The sequence below is a fragment of the Phyllobates terribilis genome, unplaced genomic scaffold, assembly GCF_046119375.1.
Source record: "Phyllobates terribilis strain yellow unplaced genomic scaffold, ASM4611937v1 Scaffold_36__1_contigs__length_13169755, whole genome shotgun sequence".
In the NCBI taxonomy this organism is placed as follows: domain Eukaryota; kingdom Metazoa; phylum Chordata; class Amphibia; order Anura; family Dendrobatidae; genus Phyllobates; species Phyllobates terribilis.
In genome coordinates, this window is record NW_027362796.1 from 3,346,435 (window position 1) to 3,372,061 (window position 25,627).

The 25,627-nt window shown below is 43.9% G+C and overlaps 1 protein-coding gene across 2 annotated transcripts; it reads right to left on the bottom strand.

The window, feature by feature from the left end:
* Nucleotides 1-1,896: 1,896 nt before the first annotated feature.
* Nucleotides 1,897-25,627, bottom strand: LOC141182788 (uncharacterized). Of its 2 annotated transcripts, XM_073660894.1 has the most exons (6): nucleotides 25,569-25,627; nucleotides 24,023-24,161; nucleotides 8,008-8,131; nucleotides 7,836-7,924; nucleotides 7,549-7,639; nucleotides 1,897-4,499 (listed from the first exon to the last, which is right to left on the bottom strand). In XM_073660894.1, the coding sequence occupies exons 3-6, from the start codon at nucleotides 8,039-8,041 to the stop codon at nucleotides 3,697-3,699; spliced, it is 1,017 nt and encodes a 338-aa protein (XP_073516995.1). In that variant the 5' UTR covers nucleotides 8,042-8,131; nucleotides 24,023-24,161; nucleotides 25,569-25,627; the 3' UTR covers nucleotides 1,897-3,696. The 2 variants fall into 2 exon arrangements, with proteins under 2 accessions (XP_073516995.1, XP_073516994.1); XM_073660893.1 differs by lacking the exons at nucleotides 24,023-24,161; nucleotides 25,569-25,627 and adding an exon at nucleotides 8,215-8,569.

The following is a 25,627-nucleotide window of genomic DNA, read 5'->3' on the forward strand; positions in this document are numbered from 1 at the left end:
TTTGGCCACAAGTAGATCGATTCTTTTTTTCTTTTATTGTATGGCGATGAGAATTCATCCTTGTTCTAAGTTTCTGCCCTGTCTCCCCTACATACCGACCCCAGTTGGACATTTGGTACATATAATGAAGTACACTACATTGGATGTGATGCAGCTGAAAGTACCTGGGATTTTGTGGTCCTGATGTGAGTTGGGAACCTTTATCTTGTACATGGTCATTATAAATGGACGGGTTTTACATTTACAGTTGGTGAGGATGAATTTTATAAGTTTCACCACAAAGGTGAAACTATTCTCCCGGTCAGTTTGCTTTCCTTCCCAGTACCTTTTCATTCTAACAATGTTAGGTTTCTGGGAGATTATACTTGTTCCTTTTATTTTTGGTTCTCCTTAGCTTGCCTACATTGCCCTATATGAATGTGTTTTTGTTTCTCATTCAGAGTTTTCATATTTTCCTTCATACTTTCCTTTCTCCTTGTTGACAGTGTGTTGCGGCCTCCCCTCTGGTTCCTCCGGAGGTACGAGAAACTCCTCAATGGCCTATTAGGGAGTTACCGTATTTTTCGTACCATAAGACACACTTTTTTTCCCCAAAAATTTTGGGGGAAAAGGGGTTGCGTCTTATGGTCCGAATCTAGTCAAAATATAGATATTATGGTGCTTACTGTGGTGGTGTGGGGCGGAGGCGGCAGCGGTGGTGATTGAGTGTGGTCGTACTGCAGGTAGCGGGTGGCAGGGCAGGGAGAGGTATCACACACCACAAAATCAGGGGCGCCGCCATTAATGCACTTACGCTTCACTACACAGGAGAAAGTGGGTGGTCCCGGGCCAGATCACATGCTGCAGTGACGATACAAAAGAGGCGGGGTCGGGGGGACTGCACGCTGAGCTGTTATGTGTTGTCTCGGCCCTGCCTCTTTTGTATCATCACTGCAGCATGTGATCTGGCCCGGGACCACCCACTTTCTCCTGTGTAATGCAGTGTAAGTGCATTAATGGCAGCACCGCTGATTTTGCTGTGTGTGATACCTCTCACTGCTTAGCCCGATGGAGCTGTCATAGTGAATCCAACGGCGCTGTTATGAATTCACTATGGCAGTGTTAGACAGGAGTTAGTGGGCGGTCCCGGGCCAGATCACATGCTGCGCCGTTGATCCCTGATGATCCTCTCCCTGCAGTGCGACCCCGCTCCCTCCAAACAAGAAACAGTGAGGCAAGCATTAAAGCACATACAGCAAAACACTACCACTGTGATGAACTATAACTCCTAGCATGCCATAGAAGCTGCAGGACATGCTGGGAGTTATAGTTCTCAGGGAAATCACATGAAATAAATGTAGGGTGAACTATAACTCCCAGCATAATACAACAAAATAACAATGACCAATAGGACTTTGAATGTAATAAGGGGCATACCACTAAACATTATATGAACCAGAGAGACCATAGGTATTTTCAAAACCCCAAAGTAACATAATCAAAACACCATATGTTAGACTAAAAAAGATCAATGCTTTATTTATATATTTTTTTTAAAAAAGATAGCACATAGGTATAAATAACATGTGTGAAAGGACATAACATGGGCATGTGAGGCAGCAGGGGGTAGATAGAGACACAGCTGGTATCAAATTCACATTGGACCTATAATAGGTCACATAGTCCAACCCATACAATCCATAAGTCACAAACAATGTGTGCAGAAAAAGTTATAGAAAAAGTTATAATGACCTAGATCAAGTGACCTGTAACAAGTCACAGTATAGACAACCATCAGAGGTTTTTTCAGCAACACAAAGTACAAGATCACATGGAAAGGGTTAAGTAAGACATACTTAGTGAAAGTAAACAGATAATCAGCAGTGTCAGGGGAGGCCCCGATACGTGTTTCCGTACTTCCTCAGGGGGCGTGGTGGGATGTGTGTGGATACAGAGCCTCCAGACAAGAGCTGCTTGCACCTAAGCCGCCTTTGGGGTCCACCGGCCAACCCGTGGTGAGGTTCATATCTACATTTAATAATCAGTGGCACGCCATCGGAGACATCCTTGATAGACACTGGCGGGTCCTAAAAACTCACCCAAGTCTCCGGGAGTTTTTGCCGGATCGTCCTCTTATGACAGCAAGGAGGGGCAGGAGTCTCAGGGATACTCTGGTGCATAGTCACTATGTACACCAGAGTGTCCTGCCTTTCAAAGTTGGCAACCCTAAATGGGGCTGCTATCCCTGTGGCTCACGCCTCTCCTGCAGAAACATGGTTAGGACTAAAACATTTTCTAATGTAGATGGCACGAGAGTTTTTGACATCAGGCAATATATCTCTTGTAGCAGCGTTGGCGTCATTGATCGTGCCACCTGTGGATGTGGGCTCATCTACGTGGGGCTCACGTCTAGGGAATTGAGGAGACGCGTGAGGGAGCACGTTTTGGATATTTTGGGGGCTGGGGAGGTGGAGGATGTATCATCACTTCGGACCCAGCCAAGACATTTTAAGCAATATCATCATTGCGACCCTAAGAGTCTGCAGATCTGCGGCATTGATCAGGTCCATTTGGGCCTAAGAGGTGGTGATGTAAAGAAGGCATTGGTCAAATTTGAATGCCTCTGGATCTATAGACTGGGAACTATGTCACCAGCAGGCCTAAATGAACGATTGAGTTTTTCCCCCTTCCTCTAGCCATTGGTGGTTGTTTGCCCCCTCCGTGTCTCCTCTTCCTTGGACGTGAGCGCCCTCGGGGTAAGATCCATGCTCTCTTGGCTACTTTATTATCTATGGGTTTTACCTATTAGATTTAGCATGTTCTTTGACTCCTCTTGTGATTGCCCTCGACATGATTTTTATAAGTCCTCCTACCTAGATGCCTCCCCCTGGTGTACTTTGAGGGGGGCAATTAAAAAATACCCACCCCCTCCCCCCACTCCCTATATATACTGGTATAGTATTAATCAAATAATATTTTTTTTTTGTTGATTTATCTCTGCATCTCTGCCCTATATTTCTCTCTTTTCAGTCTGTCTTTTAGTAAGTGTGTGTTTTATCTTATTTTTTTAGCTCACTTCTATTCCCCCCGGCCTCTCTCTGTGTTTGGGGCTTCATCAGACCATTGGAAGAGAACCGGATTGTTTTTGATGACAAATTGGTTGGATCTAAATAGAACTCTTTCCCTTTAAGGATAAGGAGCGGACATGGACACCTGTTTCGTATGGACATTTACTGCAATATCATCTGTTATGTATTACATGGATGACCTTTTGGTGCAGGGTGACACTTGTTACTCCACCGATATAATGTATCTCTTCCTTTGTTGTTAAGTAGTCTGTCCTGCTCCATATTTATTCCTTATATGATCACGATCGATTCCTGTCGTCCGACCTTCTGCGCATGCGCCGGATGCAGCGGTCATGTGGCCGCGACGCGGTCTCGGGTGGGCGGTGCCCTGGAATATGTGACGTCAGTGGGGGAGTTCCCCTCTTCCTGGGCGCCGCCTGAGACCACGCCGCTGCCACCAATGTCTGCTGCTATGCGGCGACATACGCCGTTATTGGTCAGTAACTGATTGCTTCACATGGGACCCATGTATATATAAGAGGCCCTGTATCCACACACATCCCACCACGCCCCCTGAGGAAGTACGGAAACACGTGTCGGGGCCTCCCCTGACACTGCTGGTTATCTGTTTACTTTCACTAAGTATGCCTTACTTAACCCTTTCCATGTGACGCTTGTACTTTTTATGTGTTGCTGAAAAAACTTCTCCCCTGTGTGAGTTCTCTGATGTTTGATAAGATTTGATTTTTTTGCAAAACATTTCCCACATTCTGAACATGAAAATGGCTTCTCCCCTGTGTGAGTTCTCTGATGTGTGATAAGAGTTGATTTTTCTGTAAACTATTTCCCACATTCTGAACATGAAAAATGTTTCTCCCGTGTGAGTTCTCTGATGTATATTAAGATGTGATTTCTGAACAAAACATTTCCCACAATCTGGACATGAAAAAGGCTTCTCCCCTGTGTGAGTTCTCTGATGTGCGATAAGAGTTGATTTCTCTGTAAAACATTTCCCACATTCTGAACAGGAAAATGGCTTCTCTCCTGTGTGAGTTCTCTGGTGCCTTACAAGATCTGATTTCTGATTGAAACATCTCCCACACTTGGAACAAGAAAATCTATTCTCCGCTGTGTGAATTTTTTGATGTTTAAGAAAAGACTTTTTGAGGGGAAAACTATTTGTATATTCTGAATGTGAAAATGGCTTCTTTGCTTTAGGAGCAGATTGTTTTTTAATGCTTATTTTGTGACTTTGATTTTCCTTAGTAGTCAGTAATGAATCAGAAGACAGGACGTGTTTCAAAGGATCAGATGATAGCTCTTTGCTGTGAAGGGATGATGGTATATCTGGAGTAATGGCATTCACTTCAATTGTATCCTGTGGGATCTCAAAATCATCTGATTTAAAAATTGAAGATGTCAGCTGTCCCTCTGATCTCCTGGTACAGTCATCTGCCAAGAAGAAAACCAATTATTTTTTAATAAAAAATCCTTGAATTTTATATTTTTGAACATTTCTACTTAAACTGTCTGTAAAAAAGGCAAGTTAAATAAAAAAATGTAATTATTCACCAGGACAATGACTGTCTAATAGAAAACCTCATAGGATGAACCAGTAGAGCGTGGTGTTCAACTGTTTTTTCATTCTCCCTCCCAAATATGGAATAAAAAGCCACCAATGTTATGTAGGCGAAAATAATACCAATAAAAACTTCTACTCATCTCACAAAAAAACAAGTCCCCACTCAGGTCCATCATCTGTCAGTGGAAAAACAGAGGTTTCCACATTATTAGTGGCTCAAAGGCTCTTGAAAAGCAACATGGCTTCCATAAACCAATCCAGCAATATCCGCTCTCCCAAAGTCAGATCTCCCCCTCACTTCTGAGCCTTGCAGTGCACCCAAACCACATTTAGCATCCATGTATTTAGCATTACTATAATGAGAAGAACCCATTTAATTTACGGTGTGTGTCTCCTGGAGCACAATCTGGGCACTATGTGTTGGGTAATAAAATGGTATATTTGTTATTTTCACTCTCCATCATCCACTGCGTGCTAATTTCTGGAAAGTGACTGTGGAGTCAAAATAGTCACTGCTCCTATAGCTTAATTCACTGAGGGTTATAATTTCCAAAATGAAGTCACTTTATGTGGATTTTTACTGCTCTGGTATTCTGACATTTTGTTATATTAGGGCTTCGGCAAAAGGTGTATACCATCTCCTCTGGGATCTGCTCCTGCGATATCTGCTTCTCTCACCAGGAACCGCCTTATTCATCCTGCAGGCGACGCTGGTGATGAAAGAGACATCAGAACCAGAAGCTCTGGGCAGTGCAGGTTCTGTCCAGCAACTAAGATTAGGGTTGCTGGGACCTGTAGTACCATCCAGTCTGGCAGTATGGGTGAGTGTGCTGTCCAGCTGGAGTAATCTGCTCCCTACTTCAGCCAATTGGAAAGCACCGCACCCTACTAAAGCTGGAAGCATATTGCTGGAAGCTGCCAGATACAGCCTTGTTCTCCTCTGGTTCAGTCCTCTGTGCTCAGCTCCTGGCTTGTGTATTTGTTTCCTGTTGTGACCTCGGCCCGTTTACTGACTACTCGTGTCTTCTGATTTTGTATTTTCTCAGCCCTCTTGGTTCTGACCCGGCTATCTGACTATTCATCTTCCCATCTCACTCCACAGAACAGCAGGTAACACCGTGGCCCAAGCCTAGGGGTCTCTGTGTAACTCCAGATCCATGTAGAGGGGTTAAACGGCGATGAGCAAAGTAATTTATGAAATCTGTAAATGGGGTAGATAGTGCCAAGCCTATTCGTGGTGGCCATCTTTTGATCTTCCAGGTGACCATGAACAGTGTCCCCAATACATTGTGTCTGCAAACCATTCCAGCAAAATCTGCATTCCTAATAGCCAAATGGCGCTCCTTCCCTTCTTAACCTGCCATGTGCCCAGATAGCAGTGTACAACCGTATATAGGGGATTGTCAGATTCAAGAGAAGTTGGAAAATAATTTGTAAGGTCCATTTGTTTTCTATTATCCTTTGTGAAGAATTCCAGAGTTATCACCATATAAAGTGACACACGTCAGATTTGAAAAATGGGCCCAGATAGGAACACAAAACTGGCTGCAGGAAGAGGTTACATCAGGGTATTTTGGGCACTAACTACTGAAGTCAAAAATTGTGATTAGACAATAAAGAGAAAAATTAGAGAAAAAATGAGTAACTAGTGGTGAAACCTCTCTGGGGTAATTAGAGTATGGGGCTCGGTGGCTCTTAGCAATCTAAACTATCGTAAGGGACAATATTTTCTGTCAGATGAGTTTCAAGAAGAAATATTACACATTGAAAGAGAACTTTTTATAATACTGCAGAGCTGAGGTGTCTTAAATTTAGATCTCGGGCATTTGGAAGAGGCAATGGAGATATTTTTGAAAGACTACCAGGGAGTTACAGAGTCACATAAGTGAGGCCGGCCGATCCCACTACAATCAAACTATCATAGAGAGTGAACTTGTAAAAAAAAAAAGAATATATAAACATGTAACATCCCCAACAACAACGTATGTATGAGGGGAGAAATCCAACACTAAGATGGAGTTACACTCATTTATGGTGGACCATTGGAGCAACTATGAGTCCTGACCAGGAGAGTAGAGAAAGTATTAGCGCCCCCATTTAAGGAGAGATTGTGCAGTAATCTGAATTCCTTAGGATTGAAAACATAATGGAATTTATGACGTGGAGTGAATCCATGAAACCAGGGCTCGAGCCATGCCAACACATCTCCTGCAGGCGTGAATAAATGTATATTACAGCCATCAGCCACGCACAGCTTAGAGATATATCATGGCACAGGTGTAGTTTTTTTGTCTAGGTTATCACAATCCTGTTTGAAGTTAAATTTAAAATAAATGTTAAAGTTTAGATAAAGGGAAACTCTGCTGTTATTGTACAGAAATTCACACTTGGCCTCACTGCACATTTAATGTTGTAGATCATAAAAGTAAAGTTTGGCCAGAAAGACTGGACCTGGTCTTGTAGGGACCATATGAGCACATTCAGTAGCACAGAAGGGAGACAAGGTAGATTCATCCAATAAGATATCAGGGTTCTAGGAAGCCAACAGCATCATTACCCTCTGCTTTCTCTTACAGGCCCATCATAATATTTTTCTTCAAGTGATTTTCTCACTTGTCAGCACATTCTACGTACGCTGTCATTAGGCTTTATAGTTTACAGATCTGGGCAGGTAACAGTCAGCGTCTTGTAATCCCAGGGGGTAGGTGGATCCTCCAGGTTGTAAGTTCTATAGAAAAGGGCTTTTACAATTTCCCAAAGTAAATTGAATATTTTCGAACGGAGGAGAATGTTGTGGTAGAGCGGCAAAATGGTGATCACACGATTGTGATATTGCCGGACTACACCACCGATAAAGCAGCCACAGCCGGTGACTGAGAAGAATCTGTGACTTCTCTGCATTTAGTGGTTACTACTCACCTGGGTAGTCATATGTAGGAATCTCCTCTTTACACCGCTCATCACCCCTCACATATGTCTCTGTAATATTAATATGGATCAGATCTTCACCCTGAAACAAATATTATAAAAGTCAAAGACAGATGGAGAAGTCACCTCTATGATCAGCTCTAATCCTGTCATCTCCACCGTTCTCATTACACAAATATAAAACATAATACTGGTGGATAAAACAAGACTGAACACAAGACCTTTACAGCCGTCTACACATCATAGGAGACATCTCATGACATCTTCTCTGTATCTACCTGAGGAACATTGGGATCTTCTTGTTTACAGTCCTGTAGAAGAAGACGAAGGGGACATCTCTCTGGTGTTGTCCTCTTACTGGATAGATCTGGAGGAAACACATACAGGGACTGAATTCATTCTTTACATACAGATAATTATAGGCCGTGTGTATTTAGTCCTGTCTATTACCTGGTGATGTGAGGGGCTGGGGAACCTCCATCATGATGTCCTTGTACAGATCTTTGTGTCCTTCTAAATACTCCCACTCCTCAATGGAGAAATAGACAGCGAAATCCTGACACCTTATAGGAACCTAACAAATACAATGATATCGTCATCTCCCCGATCCCTTCATAGCGTTACTGTATAATATCCCAGCATTCCCAGCAGTGTCACCTCTCCAGTCAGCAGCTCAATCATCTTGTAGGTGAGTTCTAGGATCTTCTGGTCATTGATGTCCTCATGTATGAGAGGATGAAGTGGAGGCCCTTTGATTGGGCTCAGGGGTCTTCCCCATCCCTCAGACACAGGGTCCTGACAAACCCCATTTCCCTCTCACCCCTCCTTTATCCACCATTTGGGCCAACTGTTTCCATGCAATTTAACACACACAGCAGAAGTCACTTGTAGACAAATGCAGCACAAAAGGTGCTACTGACCCACTTAACATACGAATGCATCTCCTCTTAGCACAGACATGGGATAGACTGACACCTTCCAGCAGGGGCAGTTTGAAGGAAAACTCATTTAGGCTTCAAAGGTGTTTAACACAAACTCCAGGATGTCCGGAGCTGATATGAAATATGGAATGTTGGAAGTTCCATAGCTCCGCTAATAATGGGAACCATATTTTTAGTGGTAGAGTCAGCCAAGGAACAATATGCTTATTTTTTTGCAGCTGAGAGCCCCTATTGGTAGCTGGGGTGCAAAAGTAACAAAATAACAGACCGCAACTATGTCATGTGTGGTCTCTAAAGGAAGGTAAATTCATAACGGAAAAAATGGTATTACTTACGGGTTTCTGCGATCAACCAACGATAAGTTATCGCAAAAGCCAGATATTCTAATAAAAATATGGAGACTGGAGACCAGCCCACGTAATGTCATCCCAGGTGCTGTGTGGGCAGGTCTCTAGGCATAAAAGAATCCACGGAGGATGGATGAGTATTCATTGCCAGGGGGTACAGAGACTATAATAAATGGATCTTGTTCGATAACAGTCAAATCAATAAGTGGGGCGCCCCCTCCAGCTAAACAGAATTGTGTCTGCGATCTGTCTAGTACATAAGTCTTCTTTAATCCTGTTTATATTGTGTAACTGTATATTCTGTACTGTATTGTCCCCCTTGTAAAATCCTTGTATATTTTTCATAACACTGCCTTCCTTTTGGATTAAATATAAAATGTAATAGTCCCGTTTCTTTTTTTCTGTAATCGTTCCCTCCCCTGAAGCCATATACCAGAACGCAGGCGTCCGACCAGGCCTGTATTATATTTAAAATCTGGACGGTGGTGGCAGCGAATAATAATAATTGGGTTATCGTGAAGCTGACAGTGAACATACAGGGGAATATACACATATCTTGACAGAGTGACGGCACAGGTGAGAGATTGTGTGATCTCCCCAGTGTCGTCTCTTTGTGAGTTCCTGACACTCACCTTCCATAACGCTAATTCTCGTCTCATTTTCCGACACTGGAATTGGCATTAGCAATACTGCAGGAGATATTCATGACAAGTAACATGAGAAATAACTACTTCATGATGAGGCAACATGTACTACTACGGCTCAAAAACCATATTTGGCAAGAGACAGTCACTGACTACTGCACCACTGGCCGTCTATATGAATGTTTCCCGTCTTCCCCAGACTGTAATCTTCTATCAAGTTAGATCTCATATCTGATTCACACACAGAAGTTTGAGGCTTTTAAAAAAGCTGTTTTGTTTGCACAAACACGGCATACAGAAATGATTTGATACTAAAGTCTACATGTGCAGTGTATTATAGGGTTTACTTCTGGCCTTAGACTTTCCTATATTACAAAAAAAAACTGAAAAAAGCAGATATTAAAATGTTTCAAAAGAAAATTGGCACCAACAATTCTTGTAAAAAAAAATAACATGAAAAAGCAAAAGACACATTGTCATTTTTTAACAAGTTAAACATTTGTTTTTGTTCTTATATGAATTCTTTTGGGCACCAGAACATAGATGTACACCGCAAGGCTGGCACAGTTGCGGCTGCAATAAAATCCCTGGCAGTTTAACCACTTGCTCCTGCAAAAAGCAAACATGGCATCTAAGAAGGTTTGACAGAGTTCGGCTGAATGCCCCTCCTCCTCCCCCAAGTACTCGATAGTATGGGGCTGCCTAGTTCCTACAATACTTAAATGCCTAATAATGGTGTCTGGGCCTGCAATGTACGAAAGTCTATTAGGCCGAGCCAGAGGCAGCATTCCATAAGTTACCTTTTAACGCCCCCAGACACATATTAGACTAAAGCTGCATGATATCACTGATTTTGAGGGGTTTGGTAAACTATATAATGTATTTGGGGGCCTCCCAACAGATAATGTCAGGGCAGAGTCTAGAGGAGTCTGGAGGCGACTCTCCTACAGATCATAGGAAAGCTGGAATATTTGTGTGTATGGGGGAGTCTGGAGAGATAACCGTCTGCCAAATGACCGTTCAGCCAACACTTATCTCATGTGTATGGGGCAGTTAGTATTACACTGACAGGCAGTGATAATACACGCACTACAGTAGTACAGTGCATCACCTGAGAAATCAGAGGCTTCTGTGTTGTATGATCGTACAAAGGAGACTTGTTTAAAACTGAATTATTGTGAATTAATAAAAACTGTTGTGATGGCATACCACCAAGTGCCCACATACCCAACCAATGCTTATTCCTGATTTACAACATGTGAGTCTCCGTGATACTTTTATATCCTTCCCTTTCCTGGGTGTCCATTAATTACTGAGTACTTCTCAGACAATTTAACCCTGTATTGTATGGAAGAAAAAGAGAATACACAAATACAACTCATGCATGAGACATTCAATAAAATCACTGGAAATCAAAGACAAATACAATTAATTGCACTGTAATATTAATCCTGTCTGATGTTCATTCCCTGTGGGGCTCTAGTGTGTAATATAAATATCCAATATGACTTTCTATTTAAGATTTTTCTTTTCACATCTCCACCTCTTAATGGTTTATAAATCTTTTCTATTCTTGATATCTGAAGGATCTGATATCCCCTTTATGTTTTTGTGAAAAGTGTCTTGAAACCACAGACAGGTTTAATGCGGTGGGATTGATTGCGTCAGATAAATGTCTTCTAATACATTTTTTTAGCAGGTCTGACGTCCATCCCACATATTGCAGGTAACTCTCTATACATTCTATTAAATAGATGACCCCCTAGTGTTACAACTGATGAAATTGTGTATTGCAAATTGTTGTCCCGTTAGGTTTTCTTCAAATGTTTTGGTTTTATTAACATAGTTGCCTTCCAATGGGCACTAAAGGGTGTATTTCACCTTTTTTAACCCCTTTCCGACATGGTCAGTAATAGTACTCACCACATCGGAAAGGCCGGGTTCAGCGGGGGCACTGAACCGGGCACATGTCAGCTGATTATTACAGCTGACATGTGCCCGCAACAGCCGCGGGTGGAATCGCGATCCACCCACGACTGTTAACTAGTTAAATACTGCTGTCAATCTCATTAACAGCGTCGCGCCGGAAGCACATCACTTACCCCGCCCATCGGTGACCCCGTCGCGTGATCGCAGGTCACTGATGGGTGGGCATGACAACCCTGGGTCTGCAGCAGACCCCAGTGGTTGTCATGTGCTAATCGCTATGAGCCCCACCTAGTGGTCGGCGCTCATAACACAGGAGCATTTCTGCTACATAGAGGTGATCTGCTCATCACCTCTATGTAGCAGAGGCGATCGGACAGTTGCTGCTTCTAGTCTCCTATAGAGACTGTAGAAGCATGCAAAAAGTGAAAAAAAATATAATTTTTTTTAAAAAATATAAAAGTTTAAATCATCCCCCTTTTGCCTCATTCAAAATAAAATAATAAAAACTAAGCCCCACATACACATATTTAGTATCGCCGCATTCAGAATCGCCCGATCTATCAATATAAAAAAAGAATTAATCCTATCGGTAAATGGCGTAACGAGAAAAAAATTCCAAACGCCAGAATTACGTTTTTTTGGTCGCCGCAACATTGCAATAAAATGCAATAAAGGACGATCAAAACATTGGATCTACCCCAAAATGCTATCAATAAAAACATCAGTTCGGCGCGCAAAAAATAAGCCCTCACCCAGCCCCAGATCCCGATAAATGGAGACGCTACGGGTCTCGGAAAATGGCTCTTTTTTTTTTTTTTTTTTTAGCAAACTTTGGAATTTTTTTTCACCACTTAAATAAAAAAGAACCTATGTTTGGTGTCTACGAACTCGTAATGACCTGGAGAATAGTAATGGCAGGTCAGTTTTAGCATCCAGTGAACGTGGAAAGAAAAAAAAAAAAAAAACAACTGTGGAATTGCATTTTTTTATGCAATTTCACCGCACTTGGAATTTTTTTCCCATTTTCCAGTACACAATATGGTAAAACTAGTAATGGTGTTTAAATGTACAACTCGTCCCGCAAAAAATAAGCCCTCACATGGCCATATTGACTGAAAAATAAAAAGGCTAAGGCTCTGGGAAGAAGGGGAGCAAAAAACGAAAACTCAAAAACTTAAAATGCTCCGGTCATGAAGGGGTTAAACCTATTAAATAAATAATGAATTTAAAAAAATTACGTGGAGTACCCCCCCCCCTATTTTTGATAACCGGCTAAGGTAAAGCAGACAGCTTGGGGCTGATATTATCCTGCTGGGAAGGTCCATGGATATTGGCCCCTTCCAGCCTAAAAATACCAGTCCACAGCAGCCCCAGAATTGGCAAATCACATTAGATGCGACAAATTTTGACACTTTTCCCGCCTCTTCCTAATTGCCCTGGTATGTTGGCAACTGGGGTAATATTTTTTGGGTTTACGTCAGTTGTGTATTCTCAGCTGGCATCAATCCCTAGAGTTAGTAATAGAGAAGCGTCTATCAGACACCCCCATTACTAACCCAGTAAACTAAAAGAAAGAAAACACCCAAAAATATTTTTTTAGAAAACAACTCCCCGACAGACAACAGAGGAATAAAGTTCAGAGAAGAAGCTTCATAGAAAGACCATGAAGTTACAGACGTCATTTAACCCTTTGGGAGAAAGTGATTCCAGGGAGTAAATCCAGAACACGTCTCAGTAGAAGTTTACTGCGTTGTGATTGTGAATCCGCTGCGGGGGTTTCTTCTAACACGGACCATCGGAGATAAGAACTTTTATCACTATCTCCGAGAAATGTCTGGCCACGGTGGTCTCACCAAACTTCTGCTCTTCTTCATTCTTTTTCTTGCAGTGGAAGCAGTGGATTTCATCCTAGACTCATAGAGCCGAATAGAGGAGTGATGTTTCTTCAGTCTGATTGTAATTTACCGTGACGTTTGTCCAATGTCCACTTTAAAGAATTTGTCCACTACTTTATATGGACCCCCCCAACGTATCCCCCGGGGCCCAGAAATGTTTTTGCAAATACCTTGCTGTGCCTTTTCTGCCTCTGAGCAGCGCTACTGCTTGCCGCTCAGAGGCATCACGTGGCTGCAGCCGGGGGTCACGTGATGCCTGTGAGCGGCCAGTGATAGCGCCGCTCACAGGCAGAAAAGGCACCACAAGGTATTTAGAGAAACACTTATGGGCCCTGGGGGAATACATTGGGGGATCATATAAAGTAATGGACAACCCCTGTAACACAAGGGAACTGAGAGTAAATCACACCAGAAATGTAGCAGGTAAAAACCACCAATATCCACAGGTGTCCCTTCTAATTGGTGGGAAAACTATCACCTCTAATAATGCTCCAACAGTTCTGGCATGACAGACACGGAAAAGTGCCCCTTTATGGATTTGAAAGAAAGTCTGTTTAGACACTTTAGCGTAATAGTATCAGCTCTAATCAAATGGTTATATATCGATTTACCCTGAAGATTCACAAATTGTAGGGTTGTTTTAAAAATGTTATATTTAGGGTGTTTTTGTGAAGGAATCATGTATTGATCTCATAGTACAGTGCCCCTTTCTTGGTCCCCACACACAGTATACTGTTCCCCTAGTACCGCCATCCACCCACACTCTGTATAATATTCCCACAGTACCTCCATCCCCAATTTTATTTTTTGGGGGCGTATTTCATGTAATATATGGAAACCTACAGTACAGACCAAAAGTTTGGACACACCTTCTCATTTAAAGATTTTTCTGTATTTTCTTGACTATGAAAATTGTACATTCACACTGAAGGCATCAAAACTATGAATTAAATACTTAAAGTGTGAAACAACTCAAAATATGTCTTATATTCTAGGTTCTTCAAAGTAGTCACCTTTAGCTTTGATGACTGCTTTGCACACTCTTGGCATTCTCTTGATGAGCTTCAAGAGGTAGTCACTGGAAATGGTCTTCTAACAATCTTGAAGGAGTTCCCAGAAATGCTTAGCACTTGTTGGCCCTTTTGCCTTCACTCTGCGGTCCAGCTCACCCCAAACCATCTTGATTGGGTCCAGGTCTGGGGACTATGGAGGCCAGGTCATCTGGCGTAGCACCCCATCACTCTCCCTCTTGGTCAAATAGCCCTAACACAGCCTGAAGGTGTGTTTGGGGTCACTGTCCTGTTGAAAAATAAATGATGGTTCAACTAAATGCAAACCAGATGGAATAGCATGCCGCTGCAAGATGCTGTGGTAGCCATGCTGGTTCAGTATGCCTTCAATTTTGAATAAATCCCCAACAGTGTCACCAGCAAAGCACCCCCACACTATCACACCTCCTACTCCATGCTTCATGGTGGGAACCAGGCATGTAGAGTCCATCCGTTCACCTTTTCGGCGTCGCACAAAAACAAGGTGGTTGGAACCAAAGATCTCAAATTTGGACTCATCAGACCAAAGCACAGATTTCCACTGGTCTAATGTCCATTCCTTGTGTTCTTTAGCCCAAAAAAGTCTCTTCTGCTTGTTGCCTGTCCTTAGCAGTGGTTTCCTAGCAGCTATTTTACCATGAAGGCCTGCTGCACAAAGTCTCCTCTTAACAGTTGTTGAAGAGATGTGTCTGCTGCTAGAACTCTGCGTGGCATTGACCTGGTCTCTAACCTGAGCAGCTGTTAACCTGCAATTTCTGAGGCTGGTGACTCGGATAAACTTATCCTGAGAAGCAGAGGTTACTCTCGGTCTTCCTTTCCTGGGTCGGTACTCATGTGAGCCAGTTTCTTTGTAGGGCTTGATGGTTTTTGCAACTGCACTTGGGGACACTTTCAAAGTTTTCCAAATTTTTTGGACTGACTGACCTTCATTTCTTAAAGTAATGATGGCCTCTCGTTTTTCTTTACTTAGCTGCTTTTTTCTTGCCATAATACAAATTCTAACACTCTATTCAGTAGGACTATCAGCTGTGTATCCACCAGACTTCTGCACAACACAACTGATGGTCCCAACCCCATTAATAAGGCAAGAAATCCCACTTATTAAACCTGACAGGGCACACCTGTGAAGTGAAAACCATTTCCGGTGACTACCTCTTGAAGCTCATCAAGAGAATGCCAAGAGTGTGCAAAGCAGTCATCAAAGCAAAAGGTGGCTACTTTGAAGAACCTAGAATATAAGACATATTTTCAGTTGTTTCACACTTTTTTGTTAAGTATATAATTCCACATGTGTTAATTCATAGTTTTGATGTCTTCAGTGTGAATGTACAATTTTCATAGTAATGAAAATACAGAAAAATCTTTAAATGACAAGGCGTGTCCAAACTTTTGGTCTGTACTGTATATACACACACACATATATTATATATATATACCGTATTTTTCGGACTATAAGACGCACTTTTTCCTCCAAAATTGGAGGAAAATGGGGTTTTCGTCTTCTAGTCCAAATGTTGCTGGGGGGGTGTATATATATTATATTATATATATATTATATTATATATATATATATATATATATATATATATATATATATATATATATATGTTTATATACTGTGCTGGGGGAAGCGGTACACAGTGTATCAGCAGCGCGGCTCCTGCTGCTGCCGGGCAATCCTGTGCGCCCGCTATTAAAGGGTATGAATATTCACCCCCTCTCTACGCCCATGGGCGTTGGGAGGGGGTGAATATTCATGCCCTTTAACAGCGGGCACACGCGACAGCCCGGCAGCAGCAGGAGCCGCACTGCGGCTATGCTGTGTGCCGGCTATTAAGAAGCATGAAGTCACTGCTCCCCATGCACACAGTCCCAGTGTGGGGAGCAGTGACTTCCGGCAGCTGATCTCTCCTTGTGAGCCGCGCATGGCAGTGACGTCATGGGCGGCTCACATGTAGAGATCAGTGCGGGCAGACAGATGCAGCGCTGGAGGAGAGAGAAGAAAGGTGAGTAGGACTATTTATTTTTTTATGTGCAGCCTGATGGGGATTAGGGGGACCATGCACACTAGGATAAGAATGAGGGGGCAATACATACCAGGGTAAGGATGAGTGGTGCCATGCATACCAGGGTAAGGATGAGGGGTGCCATGCATAGCAGGATAAGGATGAGGGGTGCCATGCATACCAGGATAGGGATGAGGGGTGCCATGCATGCCAGGATAGGGATGAGGGGTGCCATGCATACCAGGATAGGGATGAGGGGTGCCATGCATACCAGGATAGGGATGAGGGGTGCCATGCATGCCAGGATAGGGATGAGGGGTGCCATGCATACCATGATAGAGATGAGGGGTGCCATGCATACCAGGATAGGGATGAGGGGTGCCATGCATACCAGGATAGGGATGAGGGGTGCCATGCATACCAGGATAGGGATGAGGGGTGCCATGCATACCAGGATAGGGATGAGGGGTGCCATGCATACCAGGATAGGGTTGAGGAGTGCCATGCATACCAGGATAAGGATGCGGGGTGCCATGCATATCAGGATGGGGATGGGAGCCACGTATAATAGGAAGGGGGGGCATATCTACCAGGATGGGGGATATTATCAGAATTTGGGGACATTCCCCCTATTCCCCCTTAACAGTGCATTGTGACCACATTTTTTGCTTACATTTTTTTTCCATTTTCCTCCTCTAAAACCTAGGTGCGTCTTATAGTCTGAAAAATACGGTATATATTTTTTATTTTTATATAGCGCCAACATATTCCGCAGCGCTTTACATACATTATCATCGCTGTCCCCATTGGGGCTCACAATCTAAATTTTAAAAAAAAGCCTAACCACGGATAACCAAGTTACATTGCGTTTGATATTTGTTTCTTGAAAAAAAATAGGTGAAAGTTTTCCGCCTAGTTTAGAAGCCTTTTTGGATACAAAACTCAAAATATGCAAAAGAATTTACAAAGTCTGGAGGATGGATCTCAGAGATCAAAAAAACTAAGTTTGAAAGAGATATCAAAGACTACGAGTCAAATTCAATTTACACATGGAAATGAAACAAACCAAGAGCTACTGTTCTGAAATACAGGTCACACAATAAATTCAAAGGAAATAGAGGAGAGCGGAGGTCAGCTTCACAAATACTAATGTGTCCATGGGTTCCTCTAATTATAATTTTCTGAGGACTTAATTGATGTATCAGTGGGATCAACTAAAGACAGATGGAACAAAAATAAATTCTCAAATACTCCCCACAATTCAGCACAAAACAACGGACACAGGCGGGCAGAAAGCACAAACGTGCCCGGACATGTGCGTTCCACGCCGGAGTGCATCACGGTCTCCTATCTGCGAATGCGCATGTCAGGAAGCATGCGTTCCACGCCGGAGCGTATGATGGTTTTGGATTGCATACCACCAACATAGAAAAGTCCTATCTCTGAGATCAACGTCATGGGAGACTAAAAACAAGTATTGCACATCCCATCATGCAATAAGCATGAAGATATACTTTATCACTACATAAGATATGGGATGATGGCCCACAGTATTTTCCTAAATGGTCAAATTTGACCCCTATTGCACAATTAGAGATACACACGGATCACCACACTTGTTAATTAATAAATAGTATATGTGGAATAATTGCTAAGTAATAATTCTGATATAGAAGCTCAGATATCTCGATGAAGTACAACAATATGTGAACCCCATTCACAGGGAACTGAGTAGCAATGGGTAGAGTATAAAATCCAAAAATGTAATCCAGAATGGGGCTGTATTCACACAAAACAGGCATAAGAAATTTGCTCATTGAGTCCCTTAGGGGCCAGTGAATCCAGTCTAACAATCCACTCACTTTCTTTTTTGAGGAGATATCTATTGTGATCCCTTCCTCTCACATTGGGTTTAACCATCTCAATGATACAAAAGGAGATGTCTCCAGTTTGATCTCAATGTACACTGTTCATGTGTCTCGCTAATAGGGTGTCCCAACCATGGCGTACACTGCCCAAATGGTCCCCCACCCTCCTCCTAGACTTCCTATTGATCTTGCCTACATAATCTAGGGGGCAGGTGCATGTGACCATATATACTAGTCCTGAGGACTAACAGTTGGAATAATCCCACTGGAAAAAGATTTTAACCAAAGAGGAACTCAAGAAAGATTTATATTGTCTCATCCAATTAAATGGACAATGTTCTCCAAATCTAAAGAAACCATAGATTCCTCTATCTAGCCAAGTCCCCTTGGGTGCAGTTTTTTTATAGAAACTGTCAGGGTTCCGCAGTGACGACACCGTGGAGATCACACAATATCTCACCATTGCCGTCACTCTGTCCGGATATAGTCAGGGAGTGGCGAGCACACGATCCCGACTACCCACTACGTAGGTATCGGCAAGCGACCAGTGAGCGTATGGCGTCACAACTCCAGATTCCAACGCATAGAATGTGTGTCTACGTCCCCGTACGGTCACCGTCAGCTTCACAATAGCCCAATTAATATTATTCGCAGCCACCACCATCCAGATTTGAAATATAATACAGGCCTGGGCGGACGCCTGCGTTCTGGTAGTGTATGGCTTAGGGGGAGGGAACAATTGCAGCACAAAAGAAACAGAATTATTACATTTTATATTTAATCCAAAAGGGAGGCAGAATTAAGAAAAATATACAAGATTTTACAAAAGTGGACAATACAATACATAAGCAGTTACACAAAATAAACAGGATTAAAGAAGACTTACTATAACGATCGCTGAGATGATTCAATATAGGTTGAGGGGAGACACTCCGCTTGATTTGACTGTTATAGAGCAGGATCCGTTGCTAGAAAAAATATATATTCCCACAATGATTACTACTCCAACTTCAGCAGATTCTTTTATGCTGAAGGGAGAGACCAGCCCACACACCCCCTGGGATGACATCACGGGGCTGGTCTCCAGCCTTCATATCTTTATTAGATATCTGGTTTTTGTGATAACTTATTATGGGTTGATCATAGAGGCCCGAATGTGATACCATTTTTTCCGTTATGATTTTACCTTTCTCCAGAGACCACATTTATTTTGGGACTTTTGCGCCAGAGCCCCCCAGAGGGGCCTATAGTGACAGGAAAATATTCATATCGTTCCCTAGCTTACCCTGTCACTAAAAATATGGGTCCCATCATTATCAGAATTATGGAACTTTAGCTATTCCATATTTCGTTTTGGCTCCGAAGATCCGGCAGTCTTTGTTAAACCCCTTTTGAGCCTAAACGAGCCATTTCTTCTTTCCTTCCATCTCTGCCCCTATGCTGGAAGGTGTCAATCTATCCCAGGTCTGTGCTAAGAGGAGATGCATTTGTATGTTAAGTAGAATAGACTATTGAGCTTCTTGTACTGTTATTTGCATACCGACAGCTGCGTGGAGTGTCAGCTGTCCTCTGGTGACAAATGATGGATAAGGGAGGGGTGAAAAGGGGTTTCAGAGACAGAGAGAAATTGTTAATACTTTATCAATATTTCCCTGACCTCTCTGTCTCTTTGAGGTGGTGTAGGGGCTGATTTACAGATCGCCCCTTTAAGCCCACCTCCTGGCCCACCTTTACAGCTGATCCGACAAGCCGTTGACCCAACTTGCCCCCCACTCTGACTGAATGGAGATCTAGCTTTCCGATCACCCTGACCGGTTCGGGGAACATTTTCCCCACACCTCTAACAGGCTATGGGTACCTTCCTCCCATACTCCTGACAGACAGGGGGACACACCTTTCTTTTACCTTGCCCGGTTGTGGGGCCTACCCTTCCTGTCATTATTTTTACCTTAGGAGCCATGCTCACTAGGGGGGAGCTACGACCGGCCATGTCACAGTCCGTCATGACACTGGTCAGCGGCACGGAATCACTTTCCCTATGATCCCCATGTTTCTCCCCATCCCTGTTCATCACCTCTGGAGCTGTGCTAGTCATGGGCAGCTACCATTGACCATGTCACTATCTGGCGTGACACTGGTCACCCGCATAGAACAACCTGCTTCCTGGTGTCCATGCCTGCTCCCCTTGCCCATAGCACTTATGCTGGCTCGCTTTAGGGGATCCTCAGCAGCATCACCCCACAGGGTGAGGTGGCTGAATTCCCTTTAACACAACATACATTTTTATTATGCATGACTGACATTATTGACAGTGGCATTACATGACATATCAGATCTGGGAGGGTGGTCAGGGATGTATCGGGCAACCAACCGTCCCAGATCAGTTCCCAATAGCACATTAGTGGGGAGAATCTCCAACACCCCCACTTCTCTTAACCCCCTCCCCGCACCCCAGTCCAGAAAAACTTGGGCCATCGGTATGGGACAGCAAACACCCCCAAACCCAGTGACAGTCAGGGTCTTCCCAGGAATGAGTTCCTCTGGTAACACAAACTCAGGGCGGATGAGGGTACATTCTGCGCCAGTGTTCTTAAGACCAACAGTAACGGTGTTGCCCACAGTAACAGGTTGTACATTTTCCCGGGCCCTGCCAACCGCCCCACCCACAAAAAGAATGGCTGCAGTAGGTCCTGGGGCCTCAGGTGTGGTGTTCATCTTCTGCCTCTCCAGGCAGACAAGGCTTGTGTGACCCGTTTGGTCACAAACATAACACTTAAGGGAGTCAAATGCAGGCCAGGTGCTAGAAGATGGGGCAGAACCCGCTGAGGGCCAGCTGGCTGGAACACTGGGGGGTGGTTGTGGGCTTACCCCCTTTCCAGCTGGCGGCGGCTGACTTCCGCACCTCTGGTGTGTGGTTGGCCTCATAGGCATCTGCGATCTGGGCTGCTTTGGCAGCCTCCTTTGGCTCCCGGTCAAGCACAAACTGTCGAACTTCCACTGGGCAAAGACGAAGAAATTGGTCCTTCATCATCAGAGATCCTTCAGGTCCTCGAAGGTGGTGACAGTCCTTGGACCCACTGCTCAAAATTGGTCCTGAGCCCATCCACCACATCACTGTAGCGGTCATGTGGTCAACGTTGGAGGGCTCTGAACTTTTTCCGGTAAACTTCAGGAGTCAGCTGGTACTTTTTTTTATCCTGGCCTCATAGTCTTCCATTGCAGGAAAATGCTCCGGAAGGGGTTAAAAGCAGTTGGTGTTGCCGGGCTCATTGCCCGATGCGGTGGATTTCGGCAGCTGGATTTGGGCTAACTCCAGCTGGTACCGCTTCTCAACTTGCCACTTTCGCTCAGCAGCTTCTCGATCAGCTTGGGCCTGTTGCTCAGCTCTCTCAGCCTCGGCCTGTCGCTCAGCAGCCTCTCGGTCAGCTTCGGCCTGTTGCTCAGCAGCCTCTCGGTCAGCTTTGGCCGGCTCCAAGGCCATCTGTAGTTGGGGGTCCACACTAGCCTGGCTGCGGGTCTGGCTGGCAATCATAGGTGGGACCCCTGCAGCAGCACCATCCGGGCCTTGGCTGGTCGCCCCATAATCCGAGCTCTGCTGTCAGACGGACTCTGCAGCACCTTGCAACAGTTCAGCAATCATTTGGTGCCTGGTCTTGCCTGTGGGGTCAATTTGTCTCAGCTCATAGAGAGCAGTGAGAGTGTCCTTTGACTGTTGGTGATACCTGGGCTCTTCACCTGTAGCCATCATTGCCAAATAAAAGATAGGACAGAAAAACAAGAGAAGGGGAGGGGATGCAACAGCGTATACGTACAGTAATGTCCCAAATAAAAAAAATATTAAAACACTGACTCTGATTTCTTAAAAATCTGCACAGTATTCTTGCAAGAACCGTGTAAGTTTTCAGTGAAAGGAATGATTGCTCAATCCAGCCATTGATGTTCTGTAATATCCCACCGCTTGCCTCCAATTTGTCAGGGTTCCGCAGAAACAACACCGGGGAGATCACACAATATCTCACCGTTGCCGTCACTCTGTCCGGATTTCGTCAGGGAGTGGCGAGCTCACGATCCCGACTACCCACTACGTAGGTATCGGCAAGCGACCAGTGAGCGTATGGCATCACACCTCCGGATTCCAACGCATGGAACATGCCCCCGCACGGTCACTGTCAGCTTCACAATAGCCCAATTAATATTATTCACTGCCACCACCATCCAGATTTGAAATATAATACAGGCCTGGGCGGACGCCTGCTTTCTGGTAGCGTATGGCTTCGTGGGAGGGAACAATTACAGCACAAAAGAAATAGAACTATTAAATTTTATATTTAATCCAAAAGGGAGGCAGTGTTATGAAAAATATACAAGATTTTACAAAAGGGGACAATACAATACATAAGCAGTTACACATAATAAACAGGATTAAAGAAGACTTACTATAACGATCGCTGAGATGATTCAGGATCCGTTGCTATAATAAATATATACTCCCGCAATGAATACTACTCCAACCTCAGCAGATTCTTTTATGCTGCTGAAGGGAAAGACACACACACCCCCTGGGATGACAAAACAGGGCCTGGTCTCCAGCCTTCATATCTTTATTAGATATCAGTTTTTTTTGTGATAACTTATCGTGGCTTGATCGAAGAGGCACGAAAGTGATAAAAAAAATTTCCGTTGTGATTTTACCTTTGTCCAGAGACCTCACACGGTATAGCTGCGATCTGTTATTTTGGGACTTTGCGCCACAGCCCCCAGAGGGACCTACAGAGACAAGAAAATATCCATATCGTTCCCTAGCTGACCCTGTCACTAAAAATATAGGTCCCATGATTATCAGAATTATGGAACTTTAGTTATTCCATATTTCGTTTCGACTCCGAAAATCCTGCAGTCTTTGTTAAACCCCTTTTGAGCCTAAAAGAAGCCATTTCCTCTTTCCTTCCATCTCTGCCCCTATGCTGGAAGTTGTCAATCTATCCCAGGTCTGTGCTAAGAGGAGATGCATTCGTATGTTAAGTAGAAGAGCTTCTTGTATTATTATTTGCATACCAACAGCTGCCTGGAGTGTCAGCTCTCCTCTGGTGACAAATGGTGGATAAGGGAGGGATGAAGAGGGGTTTCAGGGACAGAGAGAAATTGTTAATACTTTCTCAATATTTCCTTGACAGAAACTATGCACTAAATGGTCCCTAATTGACCCACCCTTTCTGAAAGTTATTGTGGGAGTAGATCCCACAGCACCCTCAGGTCCGGGTCAGCCACAAGTATATCCCAGTGTTTTCTGAAGATATGAAAGATACAGTGACTCTGATTGTCATAAGTTTTTCTTGGTCTCTTGGTTAGGTATGGAGGAGTGTCTGTCTCTCCCATTTTTCTGCAAACGATGATGCGGAATCCAAAATGTACCATGAGTACCCTTTTTCCCTGAATCTGATGTTCAGGTCTATTGCCTGTATATTAAAATCTGTGACAATAGAGCAGTACCCTCTCAACCATAAAAATTGACCCTTGGGTATAACTCTTTTTATGGGGATGGGGTGGTGGCTATCCCACTTCAATAGTTTATCAGTGCTTGAAGGTTTATGGCAGTTGAGTGTCCATAGGGTCCCATTGCAATCTTTCTTGATTAGTACATCCAGGAAAGGAAACTGGTAATAATTAATCTCTGATATAAATCTTAGGCCCACTCTATTGATGTGGAATTCCCTGACAAATTCAAAAGATTGTTCACTCGTCCCTGACCAGATGATAAAAAAGTAGTCAATATATTTGTACCATACCCCAATATATGGATGCCATCACTTATGATCATCCCTGAATATTGTGGTTTCCTCCCACCAGTCCAGCCAGGGATAGGATAGCATATGAGGGGCACAGAGGCTTCCCATCGCAGTACCCCTGAGCTGGAGGAAGTACTTCCTGTCAAAAAGAAAGAAGTTATGAGTAATAGCGAATTTTAGAAGATACTACATGAAGTCATTATGTCTGCTACACTCTATTGATCTCGATTTCAAGAAATGTCTTACTCCTCTGATACCATCATCATGCGGTATATTACTGTACAAAGCCTCGATATCTAGTAAGGCCTGCTCCCCTACATGAGTGTATACATGCTCGAGAGTCTACATGTAGGGGAGCAAGCAAAGGGAAAACCAACTCCAGAGGGATTATTCCAACTGCAAGACCTCAGGTGGTACTGGGGGAACATTATACTGTGGGGGTATCATACATACTGCATAAGGGGCATTACACTGTGGGGAATCATACATACTGCATAAGGGGCATAATGGGGGCATTACACTGTGTGGGGCATCATACATCCTTCATAAGGGGCATAATGGGGGCATTACACTGTGTGGGGGCATCATACATACTGCATAAGGGGCATAATGGGGGCATTACACTGTGTGGGGGCATCATATATCCTGCATAAGGGGCATAATGGGGGCATTACACTGTGGGGGCATCATATATCCTGCATAAGGGACATAATGGGGGCATTACACTGTGTGGGGGCATCATACATCCTGCATAAGGGGCATAATGGGGGCATTACACTGTGTGGGGCATCATACATCCTTCATAAGGGGCATAATGGGGGCATTACACTGTGTGGGGGCATCATACATACTGCATAAGGGGCATAATGGGGGCATTACACTGTGTGGGGGCATCATATATCCTGCATAAGGGGCATAATGGGGGTATTACACTGTGGGGGCATCATATATCCTGCATAAGGGACATAATGGGGGCATTACACTGTGTGGGGGCATCATACATACTGCATAAGGGGCATAATGGGGGCATTACACTGTGTGGGGCATCATACATCCTTCATAAGGGGCATAATGGGGGCATTACACTGTGTGGGGGCATCATACATACTGCATAAGGGGCATAATGGGGGCATTACACTGTGTGGGGGCATCATATATCCTGCATAAGGGGCATAATGGGGGCATTACACTGTGGGGGCATCATATATCCTGCATAAGGGACATAATGGGGGCATTACACTGTGTGGGGGCATCATACATCCTGCATAAGGGGCATAATGGGGGCATTACACTGTGGGGGCATCATACTTCCTGCATAAGGGGTATAATGGGGGCATTACACTGTGGGGCCAGTAAAGGGGTCCTGTCCTATGAGAACAATACGTTTCCTCCTTCCTGTCTCCATAGTTGGGTCGTATGTATCTATTACAGGAAACAGAACAAAAACCTTATGACTCTTATAAAGGGGCAACACAAGACCCCAAAAGAGTCTCCGTGCTGAAGGGGTTAATGCCCCCTGCGCCCAGTAATGGGGGTCTCCACATACCTCCACCTGCAGAGCCGCCACCACATATATGGCTGCTCTGTGCGCACAGGACCTGTGAT